Source organism: Uranotaenia lowii, unplaced genomic scaffold (genome assembly GCF_029784155.1).
Source record: "Uranotaenia lowii strain MFRU-FL unplaced genomic scaffold, ASM2978415v1 HiC_scaffold_112, whole genome shotgun sequence".
Classification (NCBI taxonomy): Eukaryota; Metazoa; Arthropoda; class Insecta; order Diptera; family Culicidae; genus Uranotaenia; species Uranotaenia lowii.
Genome location: NW_026597100.1, coordinates 44569 through 67161, shown reverse-complemented (window position 1 = coordinate 67161; position 22593 = coordinate 44569). Strand labels below are relative to the sequence as shown.

Below are 22593 nucleotides of genomic sequence, written 5' to 3'. Positions count from 1 at the left end.
ATCCGCAGGCTAGTATGTACTTCGTCTTGAACGTATTAATCATCAACCTAATCCTTCCTGCTTCACGTTTCAGTTTGCGGTAGATCTCTTCCACCGATGATCTGCCGACTATATCAATGTCATCGGCAAAGTAGATAAGTTGGCTGGATCTGTTGAAAATCGTGCCCCGCATTTCGCCCACCGCTCAACGAATAACACTTTCTAGCGCCACGTTGAATATCATGCAGGATAGACCATACCCTTGTCGAAGCCCTCTGTGCGATTCGAATGAACTCGACAATTCGCCCGAATTCCGCACACAGCACTGCGTTCCATCCATCTTCGCCTTGATCAGTCTGTTCAGCTTCCCGGAAAAGCCGTTCTTGTCCATGATTTTCCATAGCTCGTTACGGTCGATCGTGCCGTATGCGGCTTTGAAGTCGATGAATAGTTCACGGCATTTTTGGAGGATTTTCCGTAATGTGAATATCTGGTCCGTCGTTGACCGTCCCTCCATGAAGCCGGCCTGATGACTTCCCACGAATCTGTTTGCTTGTTGCGTTAGGCGGCGGAGTAGGATTCGGGACAACACTCTGAGGCGGCATTGAGGCCAGTGATCGCTCGGTAGTTCTCACAGTCCAATTTGTCACCCTTCTTGTAGATGGGTAGTAGGGGTAATATTCCTTCCACTCCTCCGGTAGCTGTTCTATGTCCCAGATCCGGACTATCAACCGGTGTAGGCATTCGGCCAACTTGTCCGGGCCCATTTTGATGAGTTCAGCTGCGATACCATCCTTCCCAGCCGACTTGTGTCTATTCAACTGGCGAATGGCTTCCTTAACTTCACTCATCGTTGGGAGTGGCTCCTCTACGTCGAACGCACATAAATGTTTTATGAGATTTTTAAGAACATTTCATGTTCGTTCGAAAGTCGAAATTGAGTACTCGAGTGAACTGTTTTTTTTTTCTGCGGAGTACTTTTTATTCAGCTAAATGTGAACTTTAAACGTCCAACATTAAGTAAATATGCGACTTTTGGTTACACAGGTCAGTTTTAAAACTTTATATCCATCCAATCTTCAAAATGTTTATGGTCCGTTTTCGAAATTCGACATGACCTTTTTCACTGCCACCCTAATGAATGTTGTGATCCTGAACTGTTCCTGTCTACAACACCCTATAAGCGCTTGATTCCTGTGACGAGTCGTATGCCTTTCAAATTGTTCGGGAGACAATGTCTCAAATCTCTCGAGCAAAATCGGTAGCCATGCTGCTCGCAGCCGCAATCAAAATAACGCAACCGAGGACTACAGGCTTCAGCTCGAACTTGGCATCCATTCATCTACCAAAAAAATAAAGCCATCCAAGACTTCCTCTTTAAATCGATATATGAGTCTGCAACGTGTTGAAAACTTTCATTATGAGTTATAAATATACCAACATCATTCCTCGTATCGTCGTCCGCTCGAAGACGTTCCCTTTTATGCCTTTTATGCGATCAACGATACTAGAGCGAGAGGAAAAGAGAAATTGAGAGACCGCCGTACCGTGAAGCGAAGAAAAGTTCGCATCGAAAGCTCTCCAAGCTCTCTCGATTACAGGGGGCGTTGGCTCGCTTCAGGATTGAAGCTCTTGTGCTGCTGAAATTGTGCTAATACTTTTCATCAAACGAAAAATAATTCATAAATATCATAGACATCCTCACTGACGCCGTTCTGTCAAATTTTGAAAATGTGTGTATTGTTTGATTGTAAGTTTTTTTTTTAATTTAAGGCATTATAGAAACACCATGAACATAAGCTTCGGAAAATTAAAAGATTCTTCATTTCTCTACTTCTACTTTTTAGGTTATTCATTTTTTCATCGTGAATTTTAGAATTTGTTAGAAATTTAAAAACAAGCTAAAATTCAGTTAACTTGCCCATGAGTGAATATATTTGACTACCTGAAAATTATCATCGTTTCTTTTTGTTCACTCTTCGTATTCCGTCCGTTTATTTTTCACACAGAAATGCCAGCACGTTCGACGCAACTGTGTTGAACGCTCAAAATACATCCATATTAATCAACATACTTGTTCACTCTTGTTCAGACTTGCTCTTCGCACACACTCTCCCTTGCTGCTGCTGTTGCTGCTTGAACCGTTCGGGGGGTGCTCGGATGGTGCATGCCAGAACTGATAAAAGTTTTTGTTTCTCTTCAGCGTACATCTCGCACGCTCTAAACGTAAATATTTACATGGGCTAGTGCGCGAAGACGTCATCTCGCATAAGCTTGCGCTTGACACTTCAATCGTTGGACGAAGTCGCTGGTATCTCATGTGAGGATAAGCCGATCATGTTCATAAGATTGAACCTCGATTATAACAGACACGGTACTGATGCTTTAATTTTACGGTGTTAGCCGTTGTGAAACGTTAACCGTTTTATCTTAAGATTGTAGCTATTGTAGCTACACACCAGAATCTACTCAAACAAGCAGAGTTGTTTTTGACATTTCTCACACACACACTTGCTGAGCGTGAACAGATGAGACGAGACAATTAACCTCAAAAACTACAATGTACAAAAAACGGGCAGTCGGTCGTCAAAAATGGTCGTTTTTCGAGGGAATCCACTCAACGTTACAAGTTGCTGCCCCCTCCTCCCGCTCAATGCGTTACGTAATATTTGAATGGTCCCTCAAAGAACAAAAAACTGAGTTTTATTTAAAAAAGTTTAATCGTTGCCCAAAATGCGACTTTGAGGTTATGACTGCAGTCTTCATGTCTGTGTTTGTTATGTCTCAGTGTGTGCTACGCACAAATCTCATGTTCTAACCTAATTCCTTTTTCCCAAGTGAGTCTTATATACGGGCTTCGAGGTTAAGTTTACTGTATCTGTGGATGTGGCATGATTCGCCTCATGTACTCTTATTCGGTAAATTTACCTAAGATGAAGTAGGTCTAACTAACCCTCAAAAGGTACTTGGATACTATCTCGAAGTTAGGGTTAAGGTCAACTTATTGCTTTTAATTTACATGTATGACATTTTAGGGTTGATAAATCAAATCCATTTGTTCAAATAAAAATATACCCCACCAAAGTAGTTTTGGTGACATTCTATTCGTTGTACCTGTAATTTTACTACCCCGACAGTGAAGAACTAACGTTTCTTGCATGTATATGTGTACGAATTGTCCGAAATTGTTCGAACAGCTATATTTATTGGCCTCAGTTTCATGAAAGTCGAGGACCCCTTTTCTGACAATTAAAAACATGCCCATTTAAGCACCCCTCGGTATTTTTTCTTTGTTTTGATCCGTAAATTCGAATTTTTAAAAAAATCTTAAAAACATTTTTTAAACTTTAAAACATGAATGTACGGTCCAAGCGCTTTGGGACTTTGACTTGGACGAACTGACTATTGAAACAATAGAACCATAATCACGCTTCTTCAGAGGTTAGGTGTTTGTTTTCATATGGCTCGCGTCGAATTTATATGGGTATCGGGGGAATTTACTTCAAATGATGCTGAATTTTGGAACATAATAAAATTCTTCGAATCTCTCATATATTTGTCAAAATTGGCTACCTTTTAAGATGATTGTTTCAATAGTTTCACAAGTTTATATATTAAAATTTGAAGTTTTGTTTCATGAATATGGCTTCCTCCACCTGAGGTTTTTGAACAGCCATAACTTGGGAGCCGTTACATATTTCTTGTTGATTTATGGCTCAATTTACCATGCTTAAGTGATCAAGAGAGTATCCAGTCGTTCGCAGCGAACTATTGAAACAGTTATGAGTTATTCTTAAATTTTGATTTTTTTCAATAGTCTTCAACGCGCTGGCGCATGTTTGTTCCATATGCCTACGTCAGAATCTGCATCGCAAACAACAAAATGGCGCCCTGTGTGACAGCGGCTGTCAACTGCTCGGTGACAGTTCACCCACACACATACTACACGTGTGTCCTACACTCGTTGTTGTCGTTTCGCTCACACCCACAGGTTTAGCATGTTCCATCGCATTCTGGCAGGCCCTGATTGGTCCGACGATGCTTACGCCATCTAGGTGCGCTGTCAGTGTGGTTGTGTGCAAGCCTTCAGAATCGGGGGGAAATTCGGTGTCGAGGTTCTGCATTGCTTGTCGTCGGTTCAAATCTAGTGGTGCGCTCGAAAGTGACGGACGCTCGTAAAAGTTTCTGTGCTGGTTGTTTTTCTCTCCACTGAGTAACTGTTCAGCGCAAGAAGTGGGGCCAGCTCATTTGGAGTGCACTGTATTTGGACGCCATCTTGACGGGTGCTGAAATTAACCGAGAGTGAATTCCGGGAGTTTGGTGATCTTTTCGAACGGAGCACTGCGGTTTTTTTCTGAGATGGGTCTATCGAAGTGAGCGTTTGAGGGTAATTAGTGCTAATCAAAGCAAGCCGTGAGATTTCGGTTCATCTGTCAAGAATTTTTGTGGGATAGAATAAACTTTTGATAGTGATTGCTATAGAAGTGCGGTCGGTGAATTTGGTGAAATAAAAGTGTGATTGAGTTGCGGTTTTTTCTTGCTAATCGCCAACCATGTCTGACGAATTTTATGATGAAGACGGTAAGTGCCTTTTGCCTTGTATTGAATTGTTGTTGCTTTCTGACGTCTTATCGAAACGCGAGTTGTTTTCGCGGTCAATCGGAACTCCCGCCCGAATGTGTTGTTAGGAAATTATGCCATCAAAACTATATTTTTTCAATATTTTGGATAGTCAAGGGAGTCGTGCTAATGTGTCTGGATTTGTTAATGATCAATGCAAGTCGTGATAGGTAAATTCAGCACTTGATTTTGGGTGATATTTTCGCGGGGAGAAAGCTGCTTACACACCGGTTCAATAGAGTGTTGGTCGAAAAGTTAGGTCGCTCCTTTTGTTGGCATAAAAACATTTTTAAGCATGCTTATTTCTATATGAATTTGTTGAAAAATTTGTTGTGTTCAAATGTAAATGTTCTAATTGTTTGAAAAAATATGATTTTTGTCTAGAGAATTTGGTTACAAGTTTAATTATCAACAAAAACAGCAATGCCGCAGATTTAAGAATATAAATTGAACATATTAAATGAAATTGCGTGAAACTCTGATATAAATATAAATAGGAAAATAATTGAAATAAATCACAATCATTGTTGCATATTTTGAAACATTTCGAATTACTATGTCATTTTTAAAACATTCTTACAGATGGTGACGGGTTTTTATCTCAGTTTACTCAGTTTTTTTTCACTAATTACTGTATCAGTGTTGAGCTAAGCAAACAGTTGTAAAAACAAAAAAAGAGACTCCTTCAAACCTGAAGGTACGAGCCGTTTCAAATAAAGATTTACAAAAAAAAAGTATCATTATATTTAAAGCCTTCAGAGCAAAAGTGTAAAAGTGAAAATTTTATCTATTTTGTGTTAATAATGACTAACGTTTCTTCATATTTGAATTTTTTGCTGGCAAAAAATTTGAATGAGTGAAACACGGAAATTTTTAAGTGTTTTATCGACAGTTATTAAACACTTGAGTATCATGGTTAGGGTTAATTTAAAATCCTTATTTCTTATAACTTTTTTTCATTTTTTTTATAAAAACAAAAATAAAATGAAAACAATAATTTTATATGAGATTTAAAAAAAAAAATACCATAATTTTCTAATTAACCTACTTTTAGAAGTGTTGAAACTTTTCTAAATTTTCAATGATGTACCGACATTATATAACAATCATTTTGAAGTGATTGAGTGTGAAATGTTTAAGGGGTTTCAAGTACAGACCCCGTTAGATTTTGGCAACTCGCCCGAACATTTTATGTTGCCAAAATCAAGCGGTTTTTTCTTATCTTTTTTTTCAGTAAATTTTCGACTATTTTGAGTCATTTTTTAAAATTCTTTTTATCATGTTATTTAATGCTTTTAGCACTTTTTTTGTTTTGATAATGTTTGTTTTTTTAAATGTCATATTTGCTATTTTTGTTATTCTGCATCATTTTTTATTCTTTTTTATCATGTTTGAGGCTTTTAGCACTTTTCTTGTTTTGTTTATAACGTTTCTTTATTTATGTCAGATTTGCTATTTTGGTCATTCTTGATAATTATTTTTCATCATTCTAAGTCTTTTGTTTGTACATATTTGTTTTTTTTTTTAATTTTCATTGTTTTGTCATTTTTGAGTACTTTTAGTTTTTTTTATTGTATTTTACAACCATTAAAGAACGGTAAAACATATGTATGGTGTTTGTCTAAATTATATTGGTCCTTTTATAGCGGTAATGTTGTTTCTAAAAACCGTTTCCTAAATCGAATGTGACCAAAAACGAACGTACATAAATATCAGATCTTTTTTGAAAATTTCAACCACATTCACATTTAAAGATTTCGTTTTTAATTTACTAAATAATGCATCTCCAACTTAAATAGTAGGTACTTTACTGACACGCCTCCTAAAAAAACACTTAAATCGTTTATTAAATGAATCCTCCGAACTTTCATCAATATCAATCCAATAATTGCCAATTTCTCTTTTTAAAATTAATAATCTTTCACATCAAATGCTGATTTTTAAAGGTTTTGTTGGATTTTTATTTTTTTCGGAGCTTAATGAGTTTTGTGTGCATTTTTCTTTTTTTTTCAAAAATGTTATGCGTTCTTCTCAAGTTTCCTTTGAATCCGTGTTCCTACTTAAAAATTAATTCAATTATTACTGAAATATCTTAATGATCTTAATTCTTTATTATTTAGCGTTCATGATTTGAGATTTTTATACATATACAAATCCGAATCCAGTAAGCCATTTTTTAATCATTTTAAAAATATTTTTGTTTTGTTTTCTTAAACTTCTCTCACAATCTTACCTCCTCTGACTTATTTCCAATAAAAATACTAGGACTAAGTTAAAGTCGTTAAATATAGAAAATATTGTGAAGAAGATACTACATTTGGTGCGACAAGCAACAATGGTTTATTCTAAGAAAAGCTGAAAATGGCATGGTTTTATTCCGAGCTAAGTAAGAAGAACCCCAAGTTTCAGAAAATCTTAAACAAGTTCCAGCTGTTCTTAACATCTTTTACGTCCTAAGTCTTTGCAAACCATGAAATCATCCGAAAAAAAAAACAAAAAAAAACGAAAAAAAGAAAACAAAGTTGGTCAATTCCAAGTTTTGCTGAAGTTATATTCTGTGTAATATCACCAGTTTTCGGTAATAAAATATATTGAGAAAAAATTCTCATAACGTCCATTGTATTATAATGCTCAATATTTTTGTAAATAATTCATAACTTTTTGGCAGTTCCTTATATTTCATTTTATTTTTCTAACTTGTTGAAAAATTTCAGTAGAAATAAGATATTGAGAAGGTAAGCTTAACAGGGTAAGCCAAGCCGTATCGTCTCAAACTAAACAATTTTTTGCATTTTCACACTGACAAATGAGTGAACTTGGCCGGCATCGTTGTTGTATTATGTTTTAGCCATTGGGGGCAAAATACGAAACATCTCGCATTCCGCTACTATGCTACACCTAAAAGATTAACTTTAAAGTTAATCAATTTAACCACGAAACTATATTCTACAAAATGAAGCAAAACATTATAACAAATTTGAAAATACCAAGTTTTTAGAATTTCTGTAAATGATTATCGAGATACAAAACTCCGGATTTAGTCGATTTCCCGTTTCGATTTCTTCGCATTTCAAAGTCCTCAAGTTCCAAAGAAAGATTAGGGAAAAAAACATAAGAATCAACGAACAGACTCCTTTTCTGTTTTCTACATTCGAGATTGAGCGTTAAAAATGTTTAAATAGAAATGAAAAGAAATTTCCATTCAGCCAATATGGAACTTCGAAAGCACTCGTAAGTAGCGTATTTATGGAACTTTTGATTGCTTGAGCGTTAAAGAAACTGTCCAACCTCAATCTTCACAAGTAAGCTACTGCTCAGGTAACCACATACAAAACGACTTAAAGAGTATCTTTCGAAGTTAACATTTGGCTGAGTAAAGTATACCGGAGAGAACTAAATACATTTTCGTCTTGGAGCTAATTCCAAACTCAATACGAACATTTGACGAATTGGAAGTTGATGTGCTTGTTAATGAACCGTTATTGAACTTTCAAGTTCCATTCGTAACCAATTGTGAACTTCAGTGTCCCTTGGGTGATGAAGATTTTGCATTTTTCTCCGCAGTAAAATTTAAAGGTACATTGTAATTTTTCGGAAAATTTTGAGCGGCTTTATCGGTGAGTATTATAGATTTGAAATGATAGACTGCTAGACCATAGGAAGAAAGTTACTAAAGTGTTGAAAAAAGGGAGGAGCATTTTGAATAGAAGCTTGACCACATACTGAATTTTTACCCTCATCAATCAACTGTATCGAAGAAGTACCGAATAGAGCCGGCACTTCGTTCTGCGTTGCAGTTGATTCCCAAGCAACCAAAAGTCGCGTTTTTACTTAAAGATGGAACTCCGAAGTTCACATTTGGCTGAAAAAATGTTTTACGGGAACTTCAGGTGACTCTTGTCGCGTAAAAGTTACACAAGAACTTCCATCGCCCTTTGAAAGGTTAAACTATCGATAACGGAACTTCTAAGCGCTTTTAATGGAACTTCTTTCAAGAAGGTCGATAATGTTCGCGTAACATTCTAAAACGCACCATTAAGATACTTGAAGGTGGTTTAAAGAACCTAAATGGGAATTCTAAGCGACATGTCAAAAATGTCTTTCAAGAAGGTCGATAACGTTCGCGTAACATTCTAAAACGCACCATTAAGATATTTGAAGGTGTTTAAAAGAACCTATATGGGAATTCTAAACGACATGTCAAAAATGTCTGTCAATTTCTTGTCATGGTATTTGTTTTGTTTATATTTGTACTGATATTTACAAATGGAATTCTAGATTTTTTCGAATTTTTCTTATAAATGTTAAGATATTCGAATCAATTTTTGAGGATGCGATTTTTTGTGATTGTTCATTTTGTGTACTGAAAGACCTTTAAACGAAATAAGGTACAATTATCTATTGACCAACCCATTCAATCATCTCAAATGACATTAAGTTTAAATACTAATTATTACAGTGGCAATGAACTATTGCTGGATTGGTCGAGAGGCTGCTGAGTTTCATTGCAACCTAGAGAGCAGCGGTTCAATTCTCTAGGCATAAGCAGCTTTTGAAATCAAAACAATATAATTAAAACCAATGAGATAGACCATGATAGACCGGCAACCTAGCAATTTGACATCTGGTTGTCAGAGTAATCTGTCATTCGGTTTTTTTTTCGACGCGTAGAAGTTTCTTGACATTCTCTTAGAAGCTGAATAGCGTTCTCTACAGCCACCCAAACGAACTTGAAAGTAGCTTTAAGAACTTAAATTTGGGCTGATTAGCATTCTCTTCAGACACAAACAAGAGCTGATTACTTTTGACTACCTCCTATTATAGATAGGGGCCTTGAAAAAGCTGAGTAAGTCTTTCTGGAGCCTTTGGTTACTTGGGTATCTGTCAATTTAGTTATTATGGGAACATTCAAGTCTTGTTATTGAGCTGAAAAGAAAGTCGTACTGATAATAGAAAACAATTTTCCGAAACTAGTTTTTTGCTTCGAAATATCCTACGTTTTTCTTCCAAAATGCTATACAAATTATCCTTTAATTAAATTTGTAAAACGATACGCTACCAACCACTGAGTCACTTTCGATTCTTAGATACAAGGCCTCGAGCATCTCAAGGTATAGATAACTTTGGGTTTTCCTTCGACGACTTTTTCTCTGCCCAATATGAACTTTAAATGCAGGACGGTTGTCAGCCGTCTCCCGGTTTATTTTAAAATTGAAACTGATTTTCGGATATGGTGGTTGCATCTGGCTTATACTGATTTACCAGGGTCTTTGAGACGACGATATGCTACCACAAATGCAATAATTTAGCCACACTCTTGCAATCGAAAGTGCAGTCAATGTCCTCAACTCAAATCGAAGTTCTTGCTGTCAAGTTCCAAAACAAACACACGCAAAATGCACCTAACTAAGCTATGGCACTTAAAAAATGCACTATTTACCTACAAATCACGTTAAACGCACTTAAAAATCCCATTTTGATTTCATTATCATCGTTTGTATTTAAAATCAAGTTTAAAAAATTGGGTTGCAACCCTTGGAAACCTTTATTCAGCCAATATGGAACTTTGAAAGCATGCGGTCCCTAAAAACACAAATTTCTGAGGAAATCAGCGTGAGTTTATATCAAAGGCAAAGATTGTTTTTACAATTTGAAGTCAATTTAATATATTTTTCCGTATAAGTTATACTTCGATAAACTTTGTTTACCTTGCTCTAATAGTCTACCATTTCTCTCAACTTAAACAGGATTCCGTCTGGCGTTCGAAGATGATACTTCGGAACAAGAGAAACAGTTCTACATGCGGGCTTTCCCAAATGTCAACAAAATTGCTGAACGGAAGGTGCACTGCACCTCCTGTTACATGCATATCGGAACGGCCCCGATTTCGGAGGCCATCATCCGAATGCATCCGGTGCTGCGAGTATCGCACTGCCGCAACTGCCATACGTTCTACAATAGCGGTGAGTTCGACAAGGGCGAAGACGGTAGCGAACTGTACTGTCGCTGGTGCGGGCAGGGTGGCGAAGTCTACTGCTGCTCCAAGTGTCCGTACGTGTTCTGTAAGAAGTGCATCGTACAGAATCTGTCGCGGGCCTGTGTGCAGGACATTTCCCGCAACGATAACTGGCAGTGCTTCAGCTGTGCCCCGAAAATCATGTGGCATCTGCGAGCTCAACACTGGGCCCTGACGAACTACATCGATAAACAGAAAAAGTAAGTACATTTTTCAACATTTTATGTTTTTTTATCACGTAAGTGAGCCGTTGTATCTTTTTCGAAAAATTCATGATATTTAAGGTTATGTTCTTCATCACTTTCATTTCCCATTTTCATCTTAATTGTTCCCATCACTTTTGGAAATTTGATAATGTTCAGGTACGAAACGTCACGTAATCGTAAGAAGATTACGAGCCACCATGTTCATACAAGATTCATGTACATATTTACCGAGCTATGTGCTTGACTGATATGCAAAACCAGAGCAAATCGATATGGGTTTTCTTAGTATTTCGTTTTATTCGCAATTTCACTCATCCGAGGTAGTCCTTCCCCGACCACTTCGAATAAACGGGTTCTATTGTATTTATATTCCAAAATATCATAGGTTGATGAAGACCAATATACTTTCGAAACGTCAACTCTTTATATAAAAGTAGGCTGATGAAGATCTACGCTTATATTTTCGAAACGTCAACTCTTCACTCCAAACCAAAGTACGCCGTGCCCTAATAATTATAAACCCAAGCTTGAAAACAAAATGGCTGCCTTTGGGTTGGGTCGAACAGGCGGATTTGTTTCGTGCATGAAAAAATCGACTTCGCTCCGAAAAAAATACAAGCATCGCTGTGGTTACTCTACACATGCGATCTGTACACGAGAAACCATCCACACAGTCGCATGTTCCTTTCACAGCTCTGCCATATCTACCCGTAGAAGGTAGACGAAACTGTTGGTATTTGTAGCCTCTCCGTTTGGCGGCGAACGTTTCGGTCTCTTCCCTTTGTCCACGCTATCGACGATTCTCGATGTTTCGTACCAGCAGCAGTCGCTTCGTTCGTCCGTGTTGTTCACCGTGAAGACCAACGACGAGCGTCGTCATCATAATCAGAGGCGAATGAGAGGAGAAGGTAGAGCAGCTCTGTAGGTTGAACACAGCCAAGCGATCTGTGGCGCGGAGGTTCAGCAGGCGAAAAATAACCAGCAATTGCCAACGCTACTCGACTAAACCAAGATAATAGGGTGAAGCGGCTGTTCGTCGGAAGCATTTTACGGTGCTGTGGGAAACTGGTTTTTGGCTCGATATTCAGCGGGAAGAATCTGCGCACATGCGCTCATTTTTGCTCGGTGCCTGGAGGCCCGAATAAGATTGTTTAAATGTGTGTCGGAGAATTGGTATAGCAATATTCGGTTTTGTGAGGAAATATATGAAAGACAATCACATTTCACAAATTCCTACAACAATTTTTTCGTTACTGAACTGTATTCGCTTTCACTTGAAAGCTAAAGATGAGGGTTCAATTCCTACCGGAATGGATTTTTTCCTTTGATAAAAATATTTTTTTTTCAACTAAAGTCGGAATCTTTGAAGCTTACTCAGCTTTTTGAAGGACGCTTGTAGCATACTACTCAGCAGAAAAAAAAAAACAAATTCTTATGGATACTTCTCACGCTCAGAATCATACTGGAAAAAATGTCAAAAATTTATTGTTTTTAATTAAATATTTTTATTTCTGAGTAGTTAGAAGTTCATCGATTTTTTTCTTTTTCCGAATTCACCGATTCGGAGATTGGAACTTTCGCTCTTTGAGTGAGAACTGTGAAATTCATAATACGCTTAGAAGGAAAGGCGACTTTTAAATCTAGGCTACTAATATCATGTTTTTTTTTGTTTCCAAGGAAACAAGATCAAAGCAGGCCATTGGTACGTAAAATGTACCCAATAGCTAAAAATTTTAAAGTAATACAATTTAAATTGCAGATAATTCGGTAAAATTATGTTCAGTTTATTGACTAAAATTACCGAAATTTCGGTAAAAAATACCGAATATTCTGTAAAAAAATACCGTATGCTCGGTTATACAAACGTCGAATTTGAAACCCTCTTACATTTTTTTCAGTAAATATTGCATTAACTTCAGTAACTAAGTAACGAAGATTTTCCAAAGAAAGTTTTTTTTCGCATATACGCTTGCCTTGCCACTTCGCTCTATTTCTGTTACTCGGTAATTTGAAAAATTACGGAACTGATAGAAAAATGGTGAAATTTTCTATCGGCTTCGGCGATACCTCAGTCGGTAGAACTCTAGTGATCTAAGTGATGGTCATAAGTTCAAGCCCCAGAGTGAACATCAAACACAGTTGTACCGAATAGGTTTTCAACATTACTCCGTCAGTCGCGAATGATGTAAAAATGTTATAAAATCAAAAAAGTATTCTGAATTACGCATTCAGCCACGGCCGCCATGACAACGGACGCACGTATTTTTGTCGACCGATCGATATCGAACATCGTACCACCCCCCTCACGCTGATTAAGTTTATGAGAAAAAACCCGTGTCCGTACAAAAATAGCTCCGTCATCGAGAAGTGCCACAAACCGAAACGTTCCTAACCTCTCTCGAACACGGCGAATGACGGATAAAAGCAAAATGTCAAAATAAGCTAGCAGCGCTCGGAACCGGGTAATCGCCCATGTTGCCACGTTTGGTTATCGGGGTCACCGGATGAAAACTGCGACTCGTTTTGAGAGTGACTCTCAGCGGCCATGTTGCCATTTTTGAGCAGCTCTTTTTTGTGCCTTTCTTTCCTCAGTCGTGTTACAAACTCAAATTCAGTACGTGGATGAAGAGACTGAAGATGGCGTCTCGGTAGTATGGTGGCACACTCGGCACAGCGGTGTGCGGAAAAGTACCATGAACAGCCCAACGTTGCCAACGGAATTGATTTTTGACGACCCAATGTGAATAGGGTACAGTTGCTAGCGTTGTGCGTTTTTGTTTCGGAATCTCATCCACTCGTGTGTAGGATTGGGAGAAGACGGAATGCTTGCTCGTTTACCCGGATAGTCAGTGCTGGGCGAGTTTAGTTTACGTTTTTTTTTGTTTATCTGTAGTTGATGTTGATTGCTGAGTGCGAATGTAGGAACGCTGGCATGAGTTTAAAATGCACATGAGGCGTCCTTTTATCCATGAAGTAGGCTGGGTTAGAATCATGATTTTTGGATCGCTGTTATGATTTTTGTTTTAATCTATCAAAATTCGAGATGCCAGATGAATCTTTGATGTTTTGTAGTTAGGAAAAAATGTATGCCTGTACCCAAAAGATTCTTAACTACTCTAAACTGGACTATGGAGGACATGGTGTCGCTACTGTTTGCTTAATGAATGGGACTTAAAAATATAGGACTCATAGAAAATCTATACGACTATAGCTAAATTATATCAGTTTAAGATATCCTCAGACAAGATAAAATATTATTCAGAGAGAATATTAAAGTATTGAACCGAAAAAATCTCATATAAGGTATCATTCAAATATTACATATCACGTTTAGGGAGGGAGGGGGTATAGCACCTTGTTTCGATTTGTGAATTTTGGACAGAAAATCTTTAACGAATGTGTTACGTAGGGGGGAGAGGGGTCGAAAATTTCGTCACGTAATATTTGAACAGAATAACTTATCGAGATATGAATGTTTCGAGCGTTATTTTTAGAGGAAACTGGAAATGCAATTAACACTTATCATTCGTTGAAAGCCCATCTATTGTAAGTCGGTCACTCTAATTTTAGTTACTGAAATAAAGAACTCACTGTAGTCTGCTTGTGGCCGTTGATTCCGATGTCCGTGTTTCATGAACAATTAAGCTATATGTATAGGTTAGGGTGGCAACCAAAAGGGTCATAGTTTTGGAGCTAAGGAATTAAAAAAAAATATTCCATTTTTCAATAAATTGGAACAAATTGGTCAAAAGGTTATGAAGGGTGTCCACGATGAAATTGCCACACACAAAATTAATCCGCAAACTTCGAGCTTTCATCCGATTGCCATCAAATTTTCAGGGATTGAAAAATAGCTATTAAACTTTATTTTACCATTTCACTCGTATTTTGTTTATAGTCCATACGCAAATGCCCGCACCTTGTCCTTAACCCCGGCCTTAAGATTCTGCACAACCTCTGAATCAACCGTTTCTTGCATATAAACCCATACTTTCTTCAGTTGCTCGACTCTCTTCACTACCTTCATAATCGTCCAGTACTTCTCGATGGGGCGGAGCTCCGGAGTGTTGGGAGGGTTGAACATTTTCGGCACGAAATTGACCTTATTGTCCGCATACCACTTCAGCACGTCCTGAAGTCCAAATCTGGTCCAAATCCGGCCAGAAGATTGTTGGGACGTTGTGGGCCTTCAGGAGGGGAAGCAGCCGCTTATTTTCTATTAGTTGATCACCCAGGTGGTAAATCATTTTTAACGGATTGCAATCCAAGGCGCGGCGAGCGACCGCGGCCCCCAGTTTGCTACTCTGGGTCCATGGGTGCAATTGGTGACTCTTGATACTATGGTACCCCTACACCATAAAGTCCACCTGGGGCCTTTGGCCATATTTCCCATCCGGACCTGCAACAAAGGCTATACCCATGATGGGAAGACCATACTCGCGCAAAGCGCTCCACGGCAATACTCGTTTATACGTACTACACCGTACCGCAACAGCTGATGTGCTGAGTGGCAGTGGTTGAGGTTGAGCTGGACCGCTTCTAGCCCCGTGAAGGTGTAGCCGACGCCTTTTGAAAGGCGGGGCACCTAGGGTTGCCAGCCCTGTGTCCCCCACCGCAGTGGAGACACTTTGCGCCTTTGATGCAGCTAGCCGCCTGATGACCGGCTTCACCACACCACCAACACAAACCACTCCTGTCTGTGCCCTTGCACGCGAAAGATTTGTGCCCAAATTCCACGCACCTGAAGCATCTTTCCGGTTGCTGAGGGATGGCTATCTGGCAGATAGACCAACCCAGCTTTAGCCGCCCACACTTGAGTGCGGCGTTTGCTGCCGGAAACGGAAGCTTCACAAATGCCACCTGTGTCCCGGGAGGGCCCTCCCACATCCTCACCGAGATCTGGTCAGTCTCGATCTTACACAGATCTTTAAGTGCCTCTTGTACCACAGCATCCGTGGCTATCTCGTCAAGGTTTTTTACCCTGACGGTAACCGTGGTGCTGAAGGCACGGATTTCCGCGGCTTCGCTTACGATCTCCTGCGTAAGCGCACTATATTCCGCGCTCTTTACCTGCGAACCACGTCGGAGCTCGAGGATCATCTCGCCGAAACGCGTTCGACGGATTCTCCTCACGTCCCCTCCTAGGCCCACCAGCCTATCGCTTGACCTCATCTGGCGGAGGACATCAGCTTAGGTCCCTTCCGGTGCCTTTACCACCAAGGCCTCCCCCTTGTCCCTGACCCGGTTGGGCTTGGGCTTGGGTTTGGGTTTTGCGCTGAACCGTCTGCCACCCGGTTGGCGCCTCAGGAACTTGGCCTTTCGCATTTCCTGCAATCTCGTTTTCGTTCCCGCCCGGATCCTGCCGGACCGTAGGATCCCGGGCCCGCTTTTTAAGAGTTCCTGGTCTCGTTTCGCCTGGAGAACCTCTCTTCCGCTTGCCGTTTCCGTCAACCTCCTTTCCGCCATCCTTCGCAAGCAGACGCTGACCTTCTTTGGTCGGGTTGTATCCGCCCGAAGAGGGGTCGCTGCGTCCTCACGTGCCTTCGTCCGGCACTCCGGTGCAGTGAGCAAGCTCGCCACTGCTCTGTTTGCTTTCACAAACATCACCATCACATTGGCGAGTTTCTCGCGCACTTCCTTGTGGATGTTGGATTTCTTCCTTACACAATCCACAAGGTCCTGCATACCCGCCATCGCAACAGCTAGCTCAGCAGGGGTCTCAGGATCCTGAAGCTCCGAGGAGCTTAGGAGTTCCTCGACTGCCTGCTGAACCTGAGCGAAGGGGTCTCCGCTCTCATCGCTTTCGACAGGCGTCCTCACTGGCTCGGCGGGTTGCCTAACCGGCGAGCGCCTTAGCCCGCTCCTGCCAAACGGATTAGGACAAGCGTTCCTTTCCGCCTCACTCCCCTCCATCCGTGTTTTATTTTGTCTATTGTTAATGTTCATAGTTAATCCCACGAGTAGCGAGGTAAATAAACGGTCCACTGCGCCAGTGACCTGCTTAGGGCAGCAAGGTCTGGGATACTGTGGGGTGTGTTCTGGGGCCCCACAGGCTACCGTTTGGAACTAGCTTGACTTAACGACCTGCCAGCCTTCCAGGTACATCGGCACGGTTCAGCGTTACACCTTCACCAAATGGAGTCGGTTTCCAATAGTTTTCCATGTTCATAGTCCGCGATCATTGCAAGGGTCTTCATAAAGGGGGGTTGTAGTTCTCTCGGCCGTACATCTGCATAAAGCAGACACGTTTCCACTCGCAGAGCGCCGCAGCTGCTTATGGAGGCACTCTTTCATGTACACCCGTCTGTTCATCGTGTCGTGGGCACGAAAAGTGCACTCCGCTTCCCGCACGTGGAGATGGCTTGCCAAACCAGGAATTTATTCGCAAGTTTGGACGTCTTAGGAGCGCGGACATGCTCCGGAACGCTGAACTTATCCTTGGCCGTGAAAAACAGGTTGCCGGGGATTTGTTTGAAGTTGGCCTTCACATATGTTTCGTCGTCCATGATGCAGCATTCAACTTTTGTCATGCATGAAATATTTTGTTTTATGTAGAAAATTATGTCGATAGAACTCGACAGTTTTTCTAGTCAAAATGCTATCGCTGTAACACGTTCCATTTATCTTTTTACAGGGACATGAAAGACAAAAACCTTTCGGTGCAAGGCATCAACAACCTGATGAAATTAGACAACACGACATGCTGTTCCAACAAAGGACAGAACAAGAAGGCTGGAACACCGCAGTCGGCTGGCAAAAAAGGTGTCAAAAGAGCTTCGGATGCCGCTGAAATGTCTCCGGGAGCAGCAAAAATTCCTAAAATGATTATCAGGCCTCAGCAAAATAGTCCCCAGCAGCAGCAACAGCAACAAATGCAACAAGGAACTCCAGTTGGTAAAAAGAAAAACGACAACAACGAGGTCGTTTGCACACCCGATATCATGAGTATGTTCATGAATCCGGAGGAATCATCGCCACCGGCACAGGTCGCTAACAGGCCTGTGGTGGCTGCAGCGCCGAAACCACAGCAGCCGATTTTATCTGGCAATCGTCAGGTAGTTGTCCGACCAGCTGTTCCCAACGCGTCTAATCCAGTTCCTTTACGTATGCCTATGAGTACCAACAATACAAATTCAGCTAACGGAGGACCTGCTCCGGTTTATCACACCATAAATGGTTACAGGATCGACTTACATACAGCTGCTCAGCAAGGAACCTATCGGTTACCGAATGGCAAATTGATCCAGGTGCGAAAGCAAGCACCTACTGCTGCTACCCCAGCTGCCACTCCGATTCCAAATCGTACAAATATCACTATTGCCCCGAAGCCAGCCAATAATTTCTACAATCCACCAACTCAAACCCCGACTACAGTTCGTTTTCAAAACGGAACTCCCAACTCAGCTTCTCATATTAACATCGCGATTCAGCAGCAGCAACAGCTACAAGAACAGAGACTTCAGCAACAGCGTCAACAGGCCCAAGCTGCCCAACAAGCTCAACAGCAGCAACAACTGCTTCAGCAACAACGCCAGCAGCAGATGTTGCTTCAAGCAACGGGTCAGCCTCAACCGACCATCGTAGCTGGACAGCCGAACCCGGCTCTGCAACTTCCCACGTTAGCAGTTCTACAACGAATGGTCAATGGACCCCACGAGGATTCTCCTCTGGGTAAGTCCAGGAAAGATTTTGAAGGCAAGCTGCTATCTGGTGTTGAAATTTGTCAACATATCGTTAACAAAATCAACACCCTGACAAACTCCAATTCTTTCAAAAACATCCGTAACGTTCGGGATTTGAAGGAACTGTACATTCACGTTTCCTACCTGCTGACTTATGCTATCGGGCGCTTCAAGACACTCCAGGAAAAGTGCGTTGATGATGTCAAAAAGATGGGCTTCACCAAGGAGTCGGACTTTGTCATGATGGGCGAACAAATCAGCAATCGTAATCCCGACGAAGACAAGAGTGACGATGAGGATGATGTCGAAATTGTTGAGCAGAGTGCCGAAGTGGTAACTTTGGATTCCGATGATGAAGACAACGACAAAGATGCCGTTGAGACGGAAGCTGCTGTTGCAGCTCTTCTCGGCGAGAAGGATGAAGGTTGGTTTAATATCATATAAAAAATGTTGATATGTATTTTAATTTTTAATTTATAATATTTTTTCAGTGAACCCATCTGGTGGTGAAATGTGCATGGAAGATTTCCTCCAGGTTAGCATCAGTGAGGCAGAAAAATCGAAGGAATCTGTTGAAACCACCCAAGAAAAAACCGAAGATCAGCCGAAAGAAGCGGATCCGAAAGCCACCATTTCCAATATCGAAATCGCTGAAGTCACTTCAATGGCTAGCGATGCTGGAGACAAATCTGAGAAAAAGGATGCTGGTAATTCGGACGAAACAGATAAACCAGAAGTTTCGAATGATAAAGAAACCGACAGCTCAAAGGGCTCGTCTGAACCAGCTACTGATGATCTGGTTGAAATTCTTGATTCAAGTGAAAACCTCGAATGCGTAAAATCGATCGATGGAGATGAACAGAAAGGAAAAACTGAGGAAGACAGTTTGGTGGAGAAAGTTGCTGTTGAAGAACCAGTCGAAAAGTCGACTGTTAACGATACGGAGAAAGTAACTGATGAGGCAGAGAATGAAAAACAAGGAACTGATGATTCAGCAAAGAAGGAAGCTGTTGTAGAAGAAGGAGAGAAATTGAAGGATGATGAGCAAATGGAAGATCTTACAGCGGAAGAAACTACTGCTGAAGCTGATGCGGTTGAAGAAACTGCTGTGAAGTCAGATGATGCTGTTTTAGTTGGAGAGACAAACACCGATCAGAAGAACGAAAAGCAACAGGATGATGTTTCTGACAAAGTCAATGAAACGGAGACTGTACAACCGACAGAAAAGAAGGAAGAGAAGGAAGAAGATATTTCTCAAAAGGAGGAGAAAGAATCTGTAAATGTGGACGAGTCTGCGAAAGACGAACCGTCTGAGAAAGAAGACAACACGACTGAACTACAGGGCGAATCGCTCGAGAAAAAAGACGAATCGTGCGGATTGGACAAATCTGCTGAGACAGAAGACAAACCCGCCGAGTCAGAAGAAACTTCGGAAAAGGTCACAGAGGATGATCCTGTAACTAAAGCAGAAGAATCTACAAGTGAAAAGGCCATTGAATCGGACGTTCAAGCCAAAACAGCTAGTAACGAAAAAACATCTGCTCCGGGAGAAGAACAGATGGAAGTTGACGCTGACGACGAGGCACATGTGGAAGAGACAGAAAAAGTTATTTCTGTTGTGTCTTTAGACAGCACCAAGGAAACTGAAGTTGAAGGTAATTATTTTCAAAAAACTTTCGCATTAAGAGAGAAAAAATGACCAAGTTGATGAAACCCCTCTATAAATGAACAAAATAGAATGGAATAGAACATTCGATTAATACCTACATTGTCTTAACATTTTTTGCTTTGTTTTTTTTTAACAGAAAATAAACACCAACAACAATCAACAACCGTAGAAGACATCGATGAACCTTCGGACAAACCGATTCAAGAGCCTGATACTAAAACTGAAGTGGAAGCTGAGCCTATGGATGAGGATCAGACCGCTGAGCCAGTTGAAGAAACTGTTCAATCGAATGAAGAACCCAGCCCAGAAGCGGATTTGATCAATAAAAATTCAACCGAAGACTCAACTGAACAACAAGACATTCCTGTTGAATCGGAGCCAGTAGTCAAACCCGTTGTGACAGAGCCTGTTACCGATCAATCGGTATTACCCGAGGAACCAACCGGCCAGGATCTGTTTTCATGCATCGAAGACACTTTCCAAAAGTTGCAGAATATGTTTGAGTCGACCGAAGAAGCCGTTGGAGAACCGGAACGCATCGAAGGAGAAGAAAAACCAGAAGAAAACGTTGTTGAGTCTAAAGAAGTGACCCCAGCTGAAGAATCCGAAAAAATGGAAGTCGATGCTGACTCTCAGCCGGAAACAGTGGCTGAGAAACCCCAGCTACTGAATGGTGAAAGTGCTCAGCCATCACTTGATAATGGGCTGGAAGAAATCACTTCGGATGAAAATTTTAGTCAAAAATCTTCGGAAGCTATTGTCAATGACAAGCAAGCTAGCGCCAGTTCAACGGAAGTTGCTCTCGAAGGGTGTTAAACCCTACGTTTTCCGTTCATTGTACAAAGGTAGATAGTAAGCGCGTAAATCTAAGTAGGTTCTCTGCTAAACGCTCTTAACTTACGCTCCTCTAGAAGGCGTAGGATTTCCTGATTCAAATAAGCATTCTCGTAAGGGTTACGTTCATTAAGGCATCAGATGGTGCTTAGTCAGGTTTCAGCCGAACCACATTTCCAATATTATTTGAACTGGTATTTCTGAAAAAAAACGGCCCTTAAAATGCCGTGGAAATTATATTTTAATTATTCTTTCTAGAACCAGATTTTTTTGTTGGCTTGGTTCATGCTACGGAAACTATTCCCGACAACTGGATTAATGAATGGCAGTTTGCAATTTGTTACAATAATATTTTACTTACTATCTCCGACGCAGTGAGTTAGTTCGTTGTATAAAGTTTTATAATACTTACGGTAAGATTTTTTTAAAATAAAATAATCGGTTTCAATTGAGATCAGATAATTCCTTGCACTAAATTCTAACCCGGTTAGTATTAAATAAAGTTATTGTTTCACTTTATTTTATCCATTATTTCTCAGTGTTACACATTTTGCTGTATGATCTCGATTAATGTTGGGAATTTTCATTGATTCTTGAATTGGTTCAAAATTGAAAATCGAGTACAGACGCACATTGAATGAACCATCCTGATGCTTTCCTTTGTTGATATATGTTGATTACGTGAAAAATTGTAATACTTCGGCCCACGGGGATGAAGGAGCGATTTTTAAAACGAGTATCAACCCGAATCAACCTGGCGCAAAATCGGTTGAAACATGATATCACGTTTAAGAACTTATTGTGTAGTAATTTATTTTACCTATGAACGATGATCAAAGTTTATCTAACAAGACCCTCAATAACAGAATGTATGTGGCCGTAAGGAAATGCGCATGTAAGCAAACTTATGCATCAACGTAATCTCTAATTTTGTGAATTAGAGCGTGACTCTCGACTAAGCGTCGTAGCTAAAAGAACGAGAGATAAAAAAACAGACTATTAAAGCGATCAATTCAATTGACGTTAGTCCCGGTAGTGCGTAAAAATCAAATAAAAAAAAAACTAGTTATGGGTTTGTTATAATTATCAATTTTAGTTTTTAAATAAGACTTAAGTCTGTAGATACCATCCGTATATAGAATACTTATCTATATTTAAACTAGTAAGAATAAAGGCACGCATTTCGCTTTATGTTTCTAGACTTTAGATTGACTCGAAAGTTGTTCTTCAGCTATATGCACATAATTGTGAGTCGCTGCCACTCGCGTTTGTAAATTAGTAAAAACTACTTTTAAGAGAAAAAAATACAAAATAAATTTATTCGATCGTCATTTAAATGTAATCTTTTTCAATTGGTTTTAATCAGCTGAAACGTACCGAAAAGATACCACTGGCTGAACTTACGTAAAAGTCGTTGAAGAAGATCCAGTTCAGTTGTTATTTCTGTTCTTTGCTATATCTTGGCACTATTCGATAACGATCAGAGAAACGAAAGATATCCCGGTTACGGTAGTTAGATATCTACGGACAATAATCCTAATCTTGTAAGTGTGCGAAACTTTGTGCACGTGCATTGCAAAATATTCG

The 22593-nt window shown here is 40.2% G+C and overlaps 1 protein-coding gene across 1 annotated transcript; it reads left to right on the top strand.

Annotated features, from left to right (window-relative positions):
* The first annotated feature begins 4109 nt into the window (after nucleotides 1-4109).
* LOC129759137 (FK506-binding protein 5-like) lies at nucleotides 4110-22343 on the top strand. Its single transcript, XM_055756550.1, has 5 exons — nucleotides 4110-4560; nucleotides 10347-10815; nucleotides 17456-18927; nucleotides 18995-20158; nucleotides 20309-22343. Exons 1-5 carry the CDS (start codon nucleotides 4533-4535, stop codon nucleotides 20986-20988), a joined length of 3813 nt encoding a protein of 1270 aa, XP_055612525.1. The 5' UTR covers nucleotides 4110-4532; the 3' UTR covers nucleotides 20989-22343.
* Nucleotides 22344-22593: the final 250 nt, after the last annotated feature.